Below are 17,105 nucleotides of genomic sequence, written 5' to 3'. Positions count from 1 at the left end.
TCTTTAAATGATCCTATCCGATCCTTGGGATTAATTAGGTCCAGTTTAACAATCTGTATAACTCAAAACCTAGCAATTAAAAAAAGTGGCGGAATGTTACTTGCCAGTTCTTCTTGCCCGCTCTACGCCCTTGACTTGCGAACTTTTAGTAAATGTAAATTATATGAATACGAACTTGACTCACATACGTATTGAAAACCGAATCTATCCATTTCCGAGTAATTGAAACTGTTATTCGTTGAATAAACAGTACAAGACATGAACCAATCAGACTAATTGCCCCGTCGAGCGCCTTCTCACTCGTTTGAAGTCAAAAAGCAACCTAGCGGATTGAGTGTATTGAATTTTCAGTAGTACTATGCAAGTTTTGATAGCTTTGAATCTCTATTAGTTTAAAGTACAACATAGCCTAATACATATAACGTTCAAATTATAAAAGAATAACAATGGGAATATTGACATAATAACAAAAATTCAAAATACCCTTTTCTTCGTATTATATGTTATAAAATTGACTGCTGATGAGACTTTAAAAGCAAAGAGTCGGAGCAGACATAGCGATTTTATGTCCTCAAATCAGAAAAGTATTTGACCTACAAGAAGTCTCACGACTTTAGGTAAAGTATGTAATGTACTTTTGGTACAATTGGTTTAGACAGTTATGTTTCCCATTCTTATCCGGCGCTGAACGTGAGGTGCAGACTGGACAGCAAAGACCACAAATTTATCAATTTTGTCACAAGTGAGTACAAGAGACAAGTTCTTCTTACCGTCCAATAGATCTTCAGGTTCTTTGGACATTAAGAATGCAGAGGTACCGATATCTTGAGAAGTTTGTAAGTGGAGGGCACGAGACTCTTAACTTAAGGTCCTTACAGCCTTTATTATTACAAAGGTATTATGGCGAAATGAAGGAAGCTATGCTACACCAAAACGATTCAGTAATGAAGAACGTGACTAAAGAAGATCTAATATGTCATCGATATTGACATCGTCATTAGGAGGTTTAGTAGGGTACAATGGTTCACTGAATACTCAATCAGTACTGTCCTGCTTTCCCTGTACCGTCAAAAGTCAAGATGGCGCCTCGACCTCATTCGCCTCATTTGCTTTGCTCTGAAAGGTCGTAACAATATTCCTACTTTTATTTGTTAAGAAATGATTCCGAACTATGAAAAATTAAATAATCACAAAAAATCAAATTAAATTATGATTTTTAAAGTTATCGAAGAAATCTCATACTAAAGCAACAATAGAAATCAAAGGTCAATTGACTCGATCGTAAGATTTCCTGATAATCCTAACACTGACATATATAATTAACTTCAACTTGGCAATATTGAACAACTAACAGTTAGTAAACTATTGTAATACGTTCAGTCGCGACATTCAATTAGCATTAGAACAGGATGGATTCGGTTTTGTTTGTGTGAGTGAGAAAATATAGGAACTAATTCTGTCTGTGGCTTACATATAGGCATTAATGATTCTGTCTTGTACACGACTATGTTATGATTAACCACAAGCGATAAAAAGCTTTACTTTACTTGGTTTATTTTTAGAAATTATTCGCGTTTGCAGTTTGTTTCAAGTGAAGGGATGGTGCCTGAAAATGTTAACCAGATGAGATGATAATGTAATGTAACGTAAAGATTCTTTCAAGTATTTTTGTTTGGTTAAAAGTATAAGGAATAATAATAAATATAAAATTTTTACGATTTTTGGAATGGTTCATACATGACTTCCACGCGTTGATCTTAGTCTCTAGTGTCCTAAATAAAAATGTAAATAATTGAAAATTTTATTGTAAATATCTTTTAATTGTAAATATTAAAAAAAAAACATTTAACATAAAACTGTATTGCAACAGATTATAACTATTGACCAGAAAACAGCTTTTATTCTTAAATTATAGATCATACAAGCAATACATAAAAAAAAACCTTTGCTGTCTTCTTATCCAAAGAGTTACATATCAGAAAACATATTGATGTGTGTTCAATAATTTACACTGTAGCTCATTTGATTGTGTATTCACGAATTTAAGTTTTTATTTACTTTTGACGTCATGGTTTGTATTAACATAACATCTAACGATTAGCTTACCCATGTTTGTAAATAACTCAAAAATACTTGTCATTTTTACGGACAAATACAAGATTTGAGAGATTGATTGATTCACAGAGATATGAGAAAAAATATAGTTTAATTTTTTTCTATAAGGGAACAGTGCTGGCTTAATGGTTCAGCGTGCGACTCTTTTAGAATGCCAGCCGTGAACCAGTAGACTTTCTGTCTATGTGCGCATTAAACGCTCGCTTGTACGGTAAAGGAAAACATCGCGTGGAAACCCGCATGAGGAAATGCCTAAAACTTGTTTTTTAAAAACTAACAAAACTTTATTTAATATTATGTTTACAATAAACTAGCTTTCAATTTGGAATATGGAATAGAAGTGATATTGAAATGATCGGGATTTGGTATTTAAAGGTTTGGGTAGGAGTAGGGATACATTAAGGGAACAAACAATGTGATTAAGTAATTAATCATAACTTAAACAAATGGTTAAACTAATATAGGGTAAAGAAATAGTAATAATAGAAATATTAATAATACAATGGGGACCACATAACAAATGTCTTCGATCCTAAAAGTGGACGGCGTGTGTCAGTTGGATCACATACTTGTCTATTTCTACAAAAAACACAAATTAACGCAAATCGGATATAGACATCTCAAGACCAGTTCTTAAAAGATTGTTGCATCATTGGTTTTATTTGGTTTTTTATATCGTCTGAATTTTTTGTGTAAACTTAGAATTTAACAAATTTATAAAACTCATCAAAATCATGGTTGATACAAAATATCAGATTTTTTTAAACGAACTTACGTACGCACTACAACGTACAACTTGTTGGTTTTCTTATTTTAATATTGATACAGTCACTGACTATTGGGGTTCAGTATAACTTTAAATTGACCGTATGATGTCATCCTGGCAGCCTTGTCCGAAACGTGACAGTACTGTTAATATATTTTTATTTTGTACTTTAAATTACATTAACTTTACCTAATTACTATTATTTATATATACGAGTAATACACACAGTCGCTGACATTTCATAATCGAATTTTAAAAACAATTATTATGTTGGCACCAAAATCATATACATATTATGTATATTTATAAATATGTATATGATACATGTTGCACAATTCTTAAACAATTCTGTATTTACATGCTGGTTTTCAAATGAGCGTAGAACGAACCAGAACTGGCAAGAAACTTTCTTTCACTTTTTTTCTTAATTAAATCGGTTCCTGTTCTTGAAATGTTTTGTTGTGTTCTGTGTAACAATGACACAGAACACTACAATCATTAAACCTCACATTGTACAGAACCTATCAATTAAGAAATCACACATAACCGCATTATACAAGGAACGTATTGTTGTCCTGAGATGTATTACTCACTCTGTCCGGTGTTCTCATGCATGTCGTAAAATAACAAACGTCTGTCACGCCCTTATATTTTGTATGATTAAGTTTATTTTGTAATAGTATTAATAGTGTTTTGTTTGTGTTTTTAATGTGAATAAAATTTTGAATATTCAAAGTTTACATTCATATCCATCTTATCTTAATATTGTATATTGTTTTCTAAAGTGTTGTAAAACATAGATATTAATGGTTTTAAAAATAGAAGAGTGGAGTGTTAACGATGTGGTCAAGATACTACAATGTTGTGATAAAAATGAATTCATTGCTGTTGTTAAGGAGAAGGAAATGGATGGACGAAAATTATTGGTAAGTTTCTTTAATTTCTTCCCTATTTCTGAATACGGAATAATACCTTTGTAAAATAGTTAAAGGTTAAATAAATGAACGTTAAACTCAATCGTATCTAAGAGATATTTATTTTAGTTCATGTGTCGTTTGGCTTAAGAGTCAATTACATTTATATATTGGGTACTTATTAATCTTTAAATCTGACAATAAAATAGATAGTGTCACTTTAATGGTAAAACTTTAACAGTTAAGTCGTAATTTCCAGGAAATTACAGAGGGAATGATAAAGTTATGGCGTCCGAATTCCAACGCTAAAGATTTCATATTATTCATTGAAAACATGAGGAATGATCCTAGTAAATATTTTAAATACTTAAGCGACGATATAGTCATTAAAGAGACGAATCTAACCGACAGTCAATATCAAACAGTGAGTGTGAGGAAAATCAGTCAACAAGATGGGAATTTCAGCAGCGTTGAAGATATATTAAAAAAAATAGTCGCACCAAAGAGCTTTCTGTACAGGAACAAAAACAAAACGTCGTCCTACGTACCAATGGACGGCGCGAAAAAACAAAAGAAGTTCTTTCGATTAAGTTCGTACGATTATCCGATATTCGATCTTAAGTCAAGGTTCTCGAAAGTTGACAACAGCGACAGAGGATATTACTCGATTAAAACGAAAGGCTTACAAAGATCTAAAAAATCGGATACACGGACCAAGTATAAGTCTTTACCGTCGCCAGAAATAAACGAGAATTATACAGAGGATCATTTATATGAAGATTTATGCTATCCTGATATTGAAACTAAGAAAGAGGCTACGCAAAGCAAACCTATGAGTAAAATTCAAGAATTATTCCAGTCCTTTAGGTTTCCTTTCTTTAAAAAAATAGATGAATCAGAAAGCAACAGAGAAGCAAAGGAGGACGTTGGTCACATTTATGAGAATAACGATAGCGTTGGGGAAATGTATGATTCAGTACATGTACAAAAAGAAGAAACAGGTGATGAACAGGTAACATAATAAAAATTAGAACTTTATAAACCTTAACTAATTAACGCTATATACAGTCCCAAAGTTATGGGAAATGAAGGGAAAGTACCTTAAATATCGTAGTATTTTACTGAAAGAAGACGTTATGTTATTTTTAAAAGTTAGTAATTCTGCATTCAAAGACTTTCTTAAAATTACTTGCCTCGTCTGGGAATCGAACCAACGTAAATGTATTTTTTTTTATACAAATATAGTTATGTAATCAATACGTCTAAATTCCAAATCTAGATAGCCATCTTAGCCATCTATAGAGAACATAGTTAATAATTATTAAATAAGAGTTCGGACAGCCGGAATATTTTTATACAATAAGCTGTCTCAAGGTGATCTACGTTTAATTTTCACAGATACACGTTAAATATTATTAGCATTTCAGTCTAGGTTACGACTATACATATAGTAATATTGGTGTAACATTATGTCCACCCGATGCTTTGTTGGTTGTATATTCATGATAATGCCGACTTGTTTGACTATGTTAGAGGTTGCTTAAATCAAGAGTCAAATTAAATATCTGCCTTCTCATTTTGGAAGTGAAATACTTTAAGACGTTGCCTAAAGTCGGCTTGTCGTTAAACACGACTTAAATCTGAACAGTATCGCTTATTCATATTATGACGAATAAACCAATCAGGTTAGGTTTCCTCGTGACCTCAGCGGTAATCAGATTTCGTTCATTCAATTTGTATGAAAATTCCTACCATGACCTCGTGACTGAAAGTATATTGGACATTTGATGTAAATGCTGCCAACATTAAAGATACATTGCCACAGGGACTAAACTTTTTAAATTTGTTTTAATTTTCTATTTAGCCATTTTCAATTATTATTATTATTACTATGTAGGCTAAGAATATTGTAAATACTGTATATTTGTGTGTTGGAAATAAGTTTGAGATTATTAGGTCTAGCATCTAGATAGTATAAAAAAACAAAACACTTTTCTTTAAAATATCCGCTTTGCTCAAAATTTTTATGTTACCAAGTTGACTGTTATTAATATTTCCTGTATAATAAAATAAATACTAATTTTATTAAAATAAATATTAAAATCCTAAATAATAACTTAAGTTTTTCAGTTAGCTATTGATTTTTGGAATTTTGATATTAATAGTTGAAATTCATAAACAAAATTATCGTTCTTTCGTTCGGTCTTGCGATTCCAATGTTTTAACTCATAAGAAGTCATGGTACGAAATAATGCGATTCAATGTGTGTGAAACTTCAGCATCTCAAATTGATGGTTTTAACAAACGTAATGGTAGGCATTCAGGACCACTGATATTGTTTTATACTTTCTCTGTTATACAAATTATGAAAAAATGTTCAGTTTGATTTGAGATTGATTTATGTCAATACACCCACTATTTAGTTTACCGGTAACACCTTTCCTAAGTAACATTCAGTATACTTGAAAGAATTTAATTAAGAGTAACATATCCTTTTGTTTAAGCAAAATAGATTAAATTAGGCGTCAGATGAGTTATGCTAAAGACAAAGTTAATTACTTACATCAAAGGATGAGTCAGGTTAAGGAGATTAAACAAGTTTAAATTGGCAACATTCTGTGGTTACATCTTGTTATTAATTTTGTATATAGTAACATTATGTGGGATTTAGAGAAATTGAATTTTTGATACGTTTACCTCGTGACGTGTTTATAAGAATATTTTTATATTACCTGTCAAATTAATGTACAATGTTTATAAATAAGGTTCAATACACATGTGAACCTTATTTATACCCTGGGTATATACCCAGTTCGCAATAAAAACGCGAACTTTGTCCATAATAAAAATTCTTGCCAAGTTACGCTTTTGTTTTTCTTACTAATATCATTCAGGAGTAACTTAAAAATGTTACTCACTACCGAATATAGACATAATGGCCAATATATTTATTAATTATAACATGGTATATTCCACTAATTCCATTAAGCAAACTGTCCACCAAGTTCTATAATATTACACTTAACTCTTGCAGAGGACCTTGGCAGTCGAGGACTACTTGGTACCGGTAAATATAGAAAAAGACTATTGCGATGTATGTCTGAAACAGAAGGAGGAATCTCTTCTTAGTTATATCATGAATTACTTCGAAACGCGATTTGGTAGACGAGGTAAGTTCATTTACATACACGATAATATTTAAGAAATTTTCGCAAGATTGTTTCTGCTACTGGTATTGGTTTTAACCACATTTCATATTTACAATATACTTATCCATATAAACTATATATTAATTTGATATTGATTAATTATCACTCAAATTAATTCTTTTAACCAGTTTTATTATTTATTTTTGTGATTTTCAACAGTCATGTCAAGTGCAGTAACTTAAACCAAAGATAAATTAATGCATTATATGTTTCTATGTATGGTTACTTTTAAATATTTGAATATTTTCTTCAGGCCATGGGAATTATTTCGTCATGTTAATTTGTAAACCTTGAGTAGAAAATAATATTTATTATATCTTAGAAGGTAACAATAATGGCAAAGCGCAATAGTGCCAAACATAGATCCGCTTACCCGACTGGAGTACGTCAAGCACAGAAGCGAAAAAACACTTGCGCTGTATTATATGGAAATTTTATGATAATAAAAATGCAAAATCACCGCGCCTTAACTAGTATTTCCCAAATAGCTGTATCTGATGTAAAAGTTGTATTTTCCTTCACCGGAAAGCGGTACAAGACTTCTCTACTTCGATTATACTGAGTAAAAACTTTACAAATAGCCCAAAATAATTTTACAAGCGCGAGTGACGCTACGCGTAATTAGTATGGCCCAAATCAAATCAGATCGATAAAGCGATGAAAGCTAATTATCGAAAAGTGGGAGAACGTCGAACATCGATAATAACGGGTAATCGCATTCAACATGATTTGGGAAACAGTTTAAAATGGGCGTTTTTACACCGTAGTGTATCGTGTATTACGGCGTAATTAAGGGTTGTATCGCAACAGACTCGCGTTGGCGTAAACAGTAGCACTCTATGACCAAGACACGTATACGCAACGCAATCAGAAGCTCGCAGCTGCCGAGGACTGCATTAAAAATAAAGATCGTGGCAATCGCTAGCTAGGCAAGTACTGCTAGTGGATCTTCATTTGCTTTTCTTGATCCCGCATCGTTAAGTCTTAGCTAGGTGAACATAAGTATTGCGATACCCTGCGTCCTCCCTACGGTTCAATGTTATGTTACCTCATATTTATTACTGTAATTTTATCGATATTGTGTTTTTTATTAGGGACAATTATCCTTATAGGGTAAGATAGTAGAGGTGGAGTCGAGGCTAAGCTATGACTTCTGTATGCCAAAAACGTATTGGATATAATGGCCTGATGATAAATGGTAAATGGCCTATCGTAGCGGCAAGTCTCGTCTTTGAGTCTTATTCTAAAGCCCGCATGATGACCTTGTTTTTAATTTAAGTTTTTTTCGTTAGGTTTTCTATTACTTTAAAGTGTGGCTAAAATAATAATAGGTATGATTATTGCGATACAACTTTGTAATTTGTAAATATAGTAAGCAAAGTATTCTTACAAAGTGTAACATTTAGAGTCCTATAGATCTATCGATAGATCATTCATGAAAGTTGTCTTATAGTAAATTCATGACAGTGGCAATGGTATAACAGACGTCCACGTCGCAGTGAGCAATGAAATTAGCAAATCCAATAAGTTCCACGGCATTTCAGCTCACTCGGGTAGATTCCCGATCATTACTTATTCATAAAGATCTCAATGCCAATTTAATATATTTGAAACATGTAATTTCTCGTGGCTTTTATATGGGGTTCAATGAAGTTACTCCTTCCTATTAAAAACCTAGGGATTAGGGGAAGGCCGTACTTTGGCCGTACCGAAGGCTTTGTTTTATTGTAAGATAAATTTTATAAGTATCGTTTTGAAATAATTAAATCTACTGTAGTATTATTATTGCAACGTAAACATGGTAGCAATTAATATTACACTAACACGTCTTTATATCGATCCATTCTTGGTTGCCTGGAAGAGATCGCTCGAAAGCGATAAGGCCGCCAGTTGCCCTCCTTTTGATTTAATAATGTTCAAATTTTTTTATATTGTAATGTAACGGAGTGTTAATAAATAAAAATAATAAGTAAATTCTTATATTTTTCGTTATTTAAAGCTTTTTAATGATGAAAACAAAATTCACAGAAAAGGTAACAAACAAAATTAGCCATAATCCAAACTGTTTAGCGGATTGACGGTAACTTCACTCTTGCTCATTTTATAGATACATTAGATACTTATAGTTATGGTATAAATAATTTTGTGTTTTGTTTGGGTTGAGGAACAGGCAAAATCCACTTTTTTTAATATCCGGCAATATAATCCCATAAAGTTAATGTCCTTGTACACAAATAAATAACGCCATAGATACGTGTTACTTTCTCAGGATCTCGTCTTTTTGTTCATATCATGTCATATGGAGAACATCTGTATAGGGATGTGGGGCTCTATCGATTGTCGATGTCAATGCCAGTAGTGCAAACAGTCACATGTTTTAGACATTTTGAAAATAAGTTATGTACACATCTGTGCTGTTTATACTGTATGATAATGTGTATATGTCATGTCTTGTGTGAAAAATACATGTCTAAATTATATCGATAGAAAAGTACAACACTAATAATCTTTATTCTTTTTAGTATTAAAAAATAGTCACAAGATGCGTTACTCTCATTAAACGTATATCTTGCATACGCGGCACAACTTATTTAGTGTTTTAGTGTATCAGTTATATATTGAAAAGTGATTCAATATTTAATGTGCTCCTAATGAAAATTGTGAGATTGAGAGTGAGATAAGATTAGACAATAGAGTGATATGAAATCTATTGAATTATAAGAATGCGTGAGCAATTGGGCCTAAGAGTGACAACTGACTCATTGCGAATAATTAATATTAATTTGACATTTGACATCTTCGCTCCTTCATAATTAAGATTATTGTATGAAACGCGAGCAGAGTTAAAACCTTTCTATTTAATTTATATTCACAATGAGTGCAATTTTACGACTTCAAAAGTACATTTTGAAATTAGTTATCTTTTGACAATTATTTTTTTCTCTACTGCTTGTAATTTCCTGACAAAAGAGATCTGTTTCTATCTTGCAATGCTGTCATGTCAGCAATTGATTATAAAGTAGCATATTTGACTGGCGCGGTGAGCAGTTAAGTGGCAGAGAAGCGCGGCCGCAACCAAAATCTAGTTTATCTCACGTTAGGTTAAAAAGCTTTTCGAAATTAAGCTTCTTTCCTGTAATTATTTGATCATAGCTTATACACGTAATATCAGTTCTACATTACAATCTTCTAGTCACATACTAGCAACCTTATTCATACATGAGTCAAGTCGCAGCGTTTTTCAAAAGTTCAGATTCAATCTCTTTTCATCACAGCATATCATATAATAATACTTTAGCTAAAAGAGTAGAATCATAATAATATCGCTTTTATGAATAATTTAATTTATATATACTATATTATATTTAAAACTTATCTTATATTAATTAAATAATATCTATAATATATCTTTACTATATAATTTAGGTAGGTTATTGGAAGAGGACTATTTCATGACTCGTACAACTATATCGTTAAACAAAACATTATTTAAAATTATTATGTTGGCTATTGTCGGTATAAATAATCACGATGAGAATTTTATTCTTAACAATAATTATCCGAACAGAAAACTGGTCAACTACAATATTCTAGATCTGGGCCTCAAATTACTGTATCTGCTTGATCCTGTAATTTCTAATAGGCAAGTACGTAATCAGCCCTCTTCTGGCACACACCGTCAACAGGGGTCTGAGGCATGCCGATTTCTTCAACATGTTTTCCTTCGCGCGTACAAACAAGTGTTAATTGCATAAAAAGTCCATTGGTGCATAATCGGGGATTGAACCTACTACCTTAGTCGTTGGTCACTACGCCACACTGCTACCTGTTAACTGCTTCCGCTATTTATCCAGTAATGGTTTTCATAATTTGTATCACAAATTACGAAGCAGCATTAGAAAAATTACGAAGCGACATCAATTATAAAGCAATTGACCTTATTTGGTCAATTAAGAGATATACCGCAGCGAGTAACAAGCCACGTCACTATGACAGAACAATACTGGTACAATATATATATCTATATATATATATCCCTATTTCCCCGTGGTCACGGAATCACGCGTGAACGGATGGACCGATTTTGCTAATTCTTTTTTTGTTGCGTCAGGAGTAGGTTCTTATAAAAGAAAAAATTTAGATAATTGCGTTGAATATAAGACAATCTAAGAATACTTTTGTTACGATAGCAAATTTATTAGAATTCAAAGTTATTTGATGTAACCTTATGGCGTTTGACTTAATAGTGACTTAAAAAAAAACAAAAAGACGATTTTTATACGCGCCAGAAAAAACAAACAGACTGTTGTATATTTTAAACCATTGGAATAATAAACACTTTGTTTCTGAAATATTTTTTTAGTTAATTATACCAATTCGAAATCAATATTCTTAGTGAAGACAGGACAACGTCTGTCGGGTCCGCTAGTTACTTATTATTTTTGTGCATCGTAAAATACGCCGCGTTCAAAATATGTATGGAAGCCTATTGATGAAGCGCGGGATAAAATGCAAAATTGAGTTTTAGTTCTGTGACTTCCTTCCTTGTTGTGATATTTTTTGTCTTTCTTGAAAAGCGTGCTAAGTTTCTTTAATTAAGTTATTTTACGGGCAAAAGATCAATAACGCATACATACATACATATACATATATGCACCATGTATGGAGAAAATAATTACTGTAGTGCATAGAACAACGAGTATGTTATACTAAGAGTAATTAATGTATTTAGATTAATCGAATATTATCGTAATTGCTTAACTAATGCCCACGATTGTGTAGTGCCTTATCAAAAGGTCTTGAGATCGCAGGTAAAATATTTCAGACTAAAGTATTAGTTTAGTTTAATTTTAAAGTTTTATTAATAAGGAAACACGACCACATCACAATTACAAGATATGTAAAACGAATATACATACAAGTTAAAGAGTAAAAATAAAAAGAAAACAATAAAAGACACTAAAATGTAAACAGCAATTTATAGTACATACACAAAAGGCAAAACCGTTATAATAGGCGATTGAAAGCAGTAGAGGAACACGAAAACATATTAATACTACTAATTAGGTACAGAAATTAAAAATATATATGTTGTGACTCTTGCCTATGCTAAATACTAGCAAAGTCAATTGAAGTAAGTTAGTTTATATTGTCTTTGATTATTATCACTATTGTGACGCACAGTGTATACCCGCGAACTTCGTTTCTCATCAAAACTATAACTTTCTAGGGTTGAAAGGGGAGACAGCCATGTTGTTTTATTACTAAGATACTTAATGAAGTATTGTTCTGTGTAATTCTGTGCAGCTAAAACAATCAAAATTTGTCAGCGAGTAGGTTTTTGTATTAAAATTAAATTTTTAATATGTATACAAATATGTCTCAGGCATATTTAAAGTTGTGATTTATCGCGACGGGAGTCTTAGTCCCGTATGCTTGGAACGTCTCTGAAGTCACAGAACTAAAACTAAATTTTGCATTTTATTTTTAAATTATTAACAGAGGAATATTGAAGTGAAGTCGGGGTTGACAGTACAGAAATGAAGTGTTAATCATGACTTAGTGCAATGTGTTGGTGGATGAAAGTTAGTGTACCTTTAGTGTATAATCTCGGTGTGAGGGTAGGAGATTTCATAGCTGATGTATTTTATAACACTTTTCATTGTCTTAGTGATGTAATTGCAGGTGAGATATGAACTACGCGGGTTACGGGGTATGTTTTCTCATATTGTAAACGTTATCAGGCAAAGAAATACATGAATATGTATTTGTTTAAATACTTTGTATACATAAGTTGCTGCAAGATGTGCTTTGAAGAATAAATTTGTTTAAGAAAATGTAATAGTATACAAGCCCCGATGCAAAATAGTTCGTCTAGTGTGAAGTTTTCTCTATATAAAATATTAAGCTGTTCTACTATCACATGTCGCGTTACTTATGCACGAGACCTATTTTGAAACGGGACCCGTATATACGCTATTTTACACTTAAAACTATATGAATAAATATGACACTAATGAATAACATGAAGCTACGTTAAACTTGTATACTAGAACCTTAGGCCTCTAAAAGTATTTTACGATTTATCTCTCTTAATAAACGATTCAATTTTGTAATTATGAGAAATAAAAACATTGCTCTATTTAATCTCACATATTCGAAATGTAAAGTAATTTCAAAACTAATTATAATTCGTTTACATGAAGACCTTGATACTATTATACTCGCCCCAAAATATTCACATCAAATTAATTTCAGAAACGAACGAAGCGCAGTCTGACATTTCGGAAGTGGAGCCATCTTGTGACGATTTGAAATGGGAACGCAAGCCCAACATGGCGGCGCGGCCACTTCCGGTTCCAGTTGAAAATGAGCCGTTTTACATGAATATTGATAGACAGGAGGCGGAGAATTTGCTGTTGGGACAGCCTGATGGGACCTTTATTTTAAGACCTTCCAGTCAGGTAATACTTCATTAATTTTAAACTGCGTAAAAAAAGGTGACGCGAAAAGATTTTTCTGTATCGATATTTTGGTTGGTGGCATTTTAGCTAATTTTTTTACATTCCGGGGTAAAATAATAATTTATCGCTTAGTTTCTAAAAAATGCAGATTATTTCATCATATTCTGCAATATCCGAGTTCAGGCATTTATTTTTCCAGTTGGTGCGTATTGATTTATTATTTTATAACTACAATCCATGTTTTTAGCCAAACCACGCATATACACTGAGCGTATCCTGCGCAAACGCAGTTCATAACGTTGGTGTACGTAGACGATCGGATGGTCGACTTGCTCTCGGCTTCGCAAGACGCGGCGAAAGGAGCTTTGCTACGGTGACATCACTGTTGCAGCATCACAAGAAACGCCGTTTGTTACTTGTTGCTGGTGGCGACATGATAGGTGCAACTACCCTAACAGACACACCACAGTACTACCAGACACCAAAAAATATACCTATAAGTTGTAAAGAGATATTATAAATAGGAAACTTGATATTATTTTAAAGATCACAATTAATTTTACTTTATTATATAAACAGCGCAAAATAGTGTAGACTGAAATTTAGCTTGAAGAATACGAATATCTTATCGTTCGGTGAAATAAGCTTAAAGGGCATAGGAAGAAACATACATATATCTATAAATGTGATTAACAAATATCCGACAAGTGTTATTGTTTTAAAATCACTTACATTAGGATCAGACAAATTACACTTACTGTTTAATTATTATATCTGTTTTGATCAATAAATTCAACCTACAATAGCTATTTATATTTATCGTAATAAATGCCGATATCTAGCATACAATTTCTCATTGTAAAATATATTTGGTATGGATATAATACAATGAGATATAATTGCATGCAAAATATGAAAATACAACTCATTAAGCACATACCTTAATCATTTAAATGAACCATCTCGTTACGAAAGTGTGTAGAAAATTGAAATTAGGCTTGCCGCGTATGAAAATTACCCAGATCGCTAATGTGACCTAGAAGCTTTGTAAGCAGATAAAGGCTAAATTGTGGCATTCATAAGCACCATTAAGTTCAGAAATTAAACAATTAAAGTTAGGTCTCAGTTAAGAGAGGAACTGGGCTAATTACTTGAGACGGTATGTTTTTAATTGGTCTGTTATATAAACGTTAACCAAAGATTGTTATGATAAAATAATGGCCATGAATAGCTAATTAAAATTAAAATTAATACGTGATAAAACTTCGTTTAAATAAACTATACAAACAGTAAACTATTTAATAAGCCCCTTCTAGGTTTGAAAAGCTTCTTTGCCCCAATTTAAAGTTGTGGGAGACGTAGCCATTTATTTCCATTTTTAAAACGCCTGTTCATGTTCATCCATCAAGTGGGATGTCAGAAAAAGGCTTCGATGGATTTTAATGTTAGATAATAGCATGATGGATGCATTTCCGTTATGCGAGCTGTCTTCATTGATTGGCTGATGTTGCAATATGAATATTTTTTAAAGAATGTTGTGTATTTTCAGGCTGATTTTGAACTATTATAGTGTTGTGGTATTACATTGAAACATAACAATATTTCTCAAAGAACTACGTAAAACGTAGCCAAGGGAATTGAAATTCTTCTTAAAAATCCCAAGATATGCAATCCAATCCCTCATAACTCGTTTTTACCAAATACTTACAGTACCGATTAATGGGAAATCTGTCCTAAAACCCAGCTACCTGATGATTTATTATCAAACTTACCTATGTTGTATGTATGTTGCAAAAACAAAAACATAGAATATGTTTTGGATTTCTCTCAAATTTTTTTTAATGATAATTGAGAGAAATTTGAATGTGTTGCCCTATATTAGGGGTTAGCAAACTCCACTGTTAGTACTACTGATAGTTATTTGTTAAAAAATGCAAGCCAATTTTAACTCTTTTCTTGCAATATAGAGACTTAAATATTCAGAAATTGTAATGAAGTATAAAAATACTAAGTTCAATAGAATCGGCGACAAATTTAAATTGGTTTTAGTTCTGAGACACTGTAACTTTACACTCTAATATCTACGAGGAATATCTACCATTATGTTATCGTCGGGCAATAAAAGCTTGTAATGGCAGTGGTGGAAGGTACAGGCCAAGTTGGTAATCAACGCCTGCCTAAGATATGCTTACTGCAGTAAAGTACTACAACTATATTTTCGTATTTTTATAATTAATTGGCTGTTCCGTATGTTTGTATGTTACTGCATATGCTGTATAATAAGAAGAAGAAGGAATGACGAAACAGATAGATAAGTTTAAGCCTTTATCTCTTAAGCTATGCTTATCGAAAAACAAAGATTTGAACATTCATTTAGGCAATGTGTGAATTTATTATTTAAACATTATTCTAATTGGAATAAACCAGCGAATTAAAATCAGGTTTCCATATTCCATTACCATCTTATATTAAATGGCCAAGGACAGGGAGTGGTAGAAGTTTCTCATTTCGGAAGCCAAGACAAGGTTTGCAGTACGGAGTGTGTAAACTAAGTATTTTAATTTCATACTTCTATATCAGACACAAATATAAATTAAGCCCAAAGAAAAACAAAATCAAACCTTTTATGATGTCGTTGTGCCTTTTGCTTTTATTTATATTCTTTATTTGAATGTCCATATCCAAAACTTTTGTTTTGTGCTTTTAAAAGATTGGAGTCACCAATATTTATATTTGGTTTTTCTAAAAAGGTTTGTTTTGTATAGTTTGTTGCCGCGGTAAGTGAAGAATAACATACGATAAAAGGTATAAGTGTTTCATGTTCAATAAAAACATTCATACGAATATTTGCGTCTGAGGCCATGAAAACATTTGGATGTTAAGTGAACTATATTACTTGTATACAGAAACGTCGAGTTCGCAATCGCTGTCGCTATTGGACGTCAGAGTACGAACGCTATTCTTGCTCGGAGGTTCGTCACGTGTAATGCGTACATTTAAAAATGTTACAGTTAAGACCACTTTTCAGCTTAAAACAAAGAATTCACAAGAGATGCAATGTCCATCCTTTACTATGAGAAGTCATTGTGTAATGTTAGTTTCTATCTTATTTGAATTAAGAATATAAATTTTTGTAACTTTTGTTTTTTTTGCGGAACGTATGGAATACATGATTTAAGTAATTGTAAGTTTGCATTTTTTAATCATAACAATATTAAAAATTACAATACCGTACCGCACCCCCAAATGGACAAAAAAGTCTATAATTTATAAAGACTTATACATACTTTATAATTTATTTCCTTACCACACTTAATAATAATTCTTTTAATTAACCCTAGGACCGCCAAGCAACGTGTTTAGTAAACTGCTTGATCATTAAGCTATAGCTAGTATATTTGGTAATATCCCAAATTTATCTTTATAACGGTCAACATCCCGTTATCTCTCATTTTTACGTCACGCCTCCCTCCGGAGTTCCCGGGAACTCATAAAAACATTAGGGGGCTTTAGATAAGCTGTGAAGTATCGGTATTGGTGTCTGATTCTGCTGTCTATGATATTTATATCACACAGTGGATTTCTTGTGAATAGTTTGTAGAACGAATACAATGTTACGTTAAAAAGTGTTTAAAAT

General features: G+C 32.1%; 1 protein-coding gene across 1 annotated transcript; it reads left to right on the top strand.

Moving 5' to 3' along the window:
* Window positions 1-1,396: 1,396 nt before the first annotated feature.
* LOC123720556 lies at window positions 1,397-16,928 on the top strand. The gene is made up of 6 exons (XM_045677216.1): window positions 1,397-1,429; window positions 3,667-3,807; window positions 4,055-4,807; window positions 6,830-6,965; window positions 13,263-13,468; window positions 13,716-16,928. Exons 2-6 carry the CDS (start codon window positions 3,688-3,690, stop codon window positions 13,986-13,988), a joined length of 1,488 nt encoding a protein of 495 aa, XP_045533172.1. The 5' UTR covers window positions 1,397-1,429; window positions 3,667-3,687; the 3' UTR covers window positions 13,989-16,928.
* The last annotated feature ends 177 nt before the right edge of the window (window positions 16,929-17,105 follow it).

The sequence above is a fragment of the Pieris brassicae genome, chromosome 2, assembly GCF_905147105.1.
Source record: "Pieris brassicae chromosome 2, ilPieBrab1.1, whole genome shotgun sequence".
Classification (NCBI taxonomy): domain Eukaryota; kingdom Metazoa; phylum Arthropoda; class Insecta; order Lepidoptera; family Pieridae; genus Pieris; species Pieris brassicae.
This window is presented reverse-complemented; position numbering and strand designations above follow the sequence as displayed.

Excerpts from the sequence above, each read along its gene's own strand:
- LOC123720556 (XM_045677216.1), top strand. The coding sequence starts at position 3,688 with ATGGTTTTAAAAATAGAAGAGTGGAGTGTTAACGATGTGGTCAAGATA. Across the intron at positions 3,808-4,054 it reads TGGATGGACGAAAATTATTG|GAAATTACAGAGGGAATGAT; the intron begins GTAAGTTTCTTT and ends CGTAATTTCCAG. Across the intron at positions 13,469-13,715 it reads TTTTAAGACCTTCCAGTCAG|CCAAACCACGCATATACACT; the intron begins GTAATACTTCAT and ends CCATGTTTTTAG.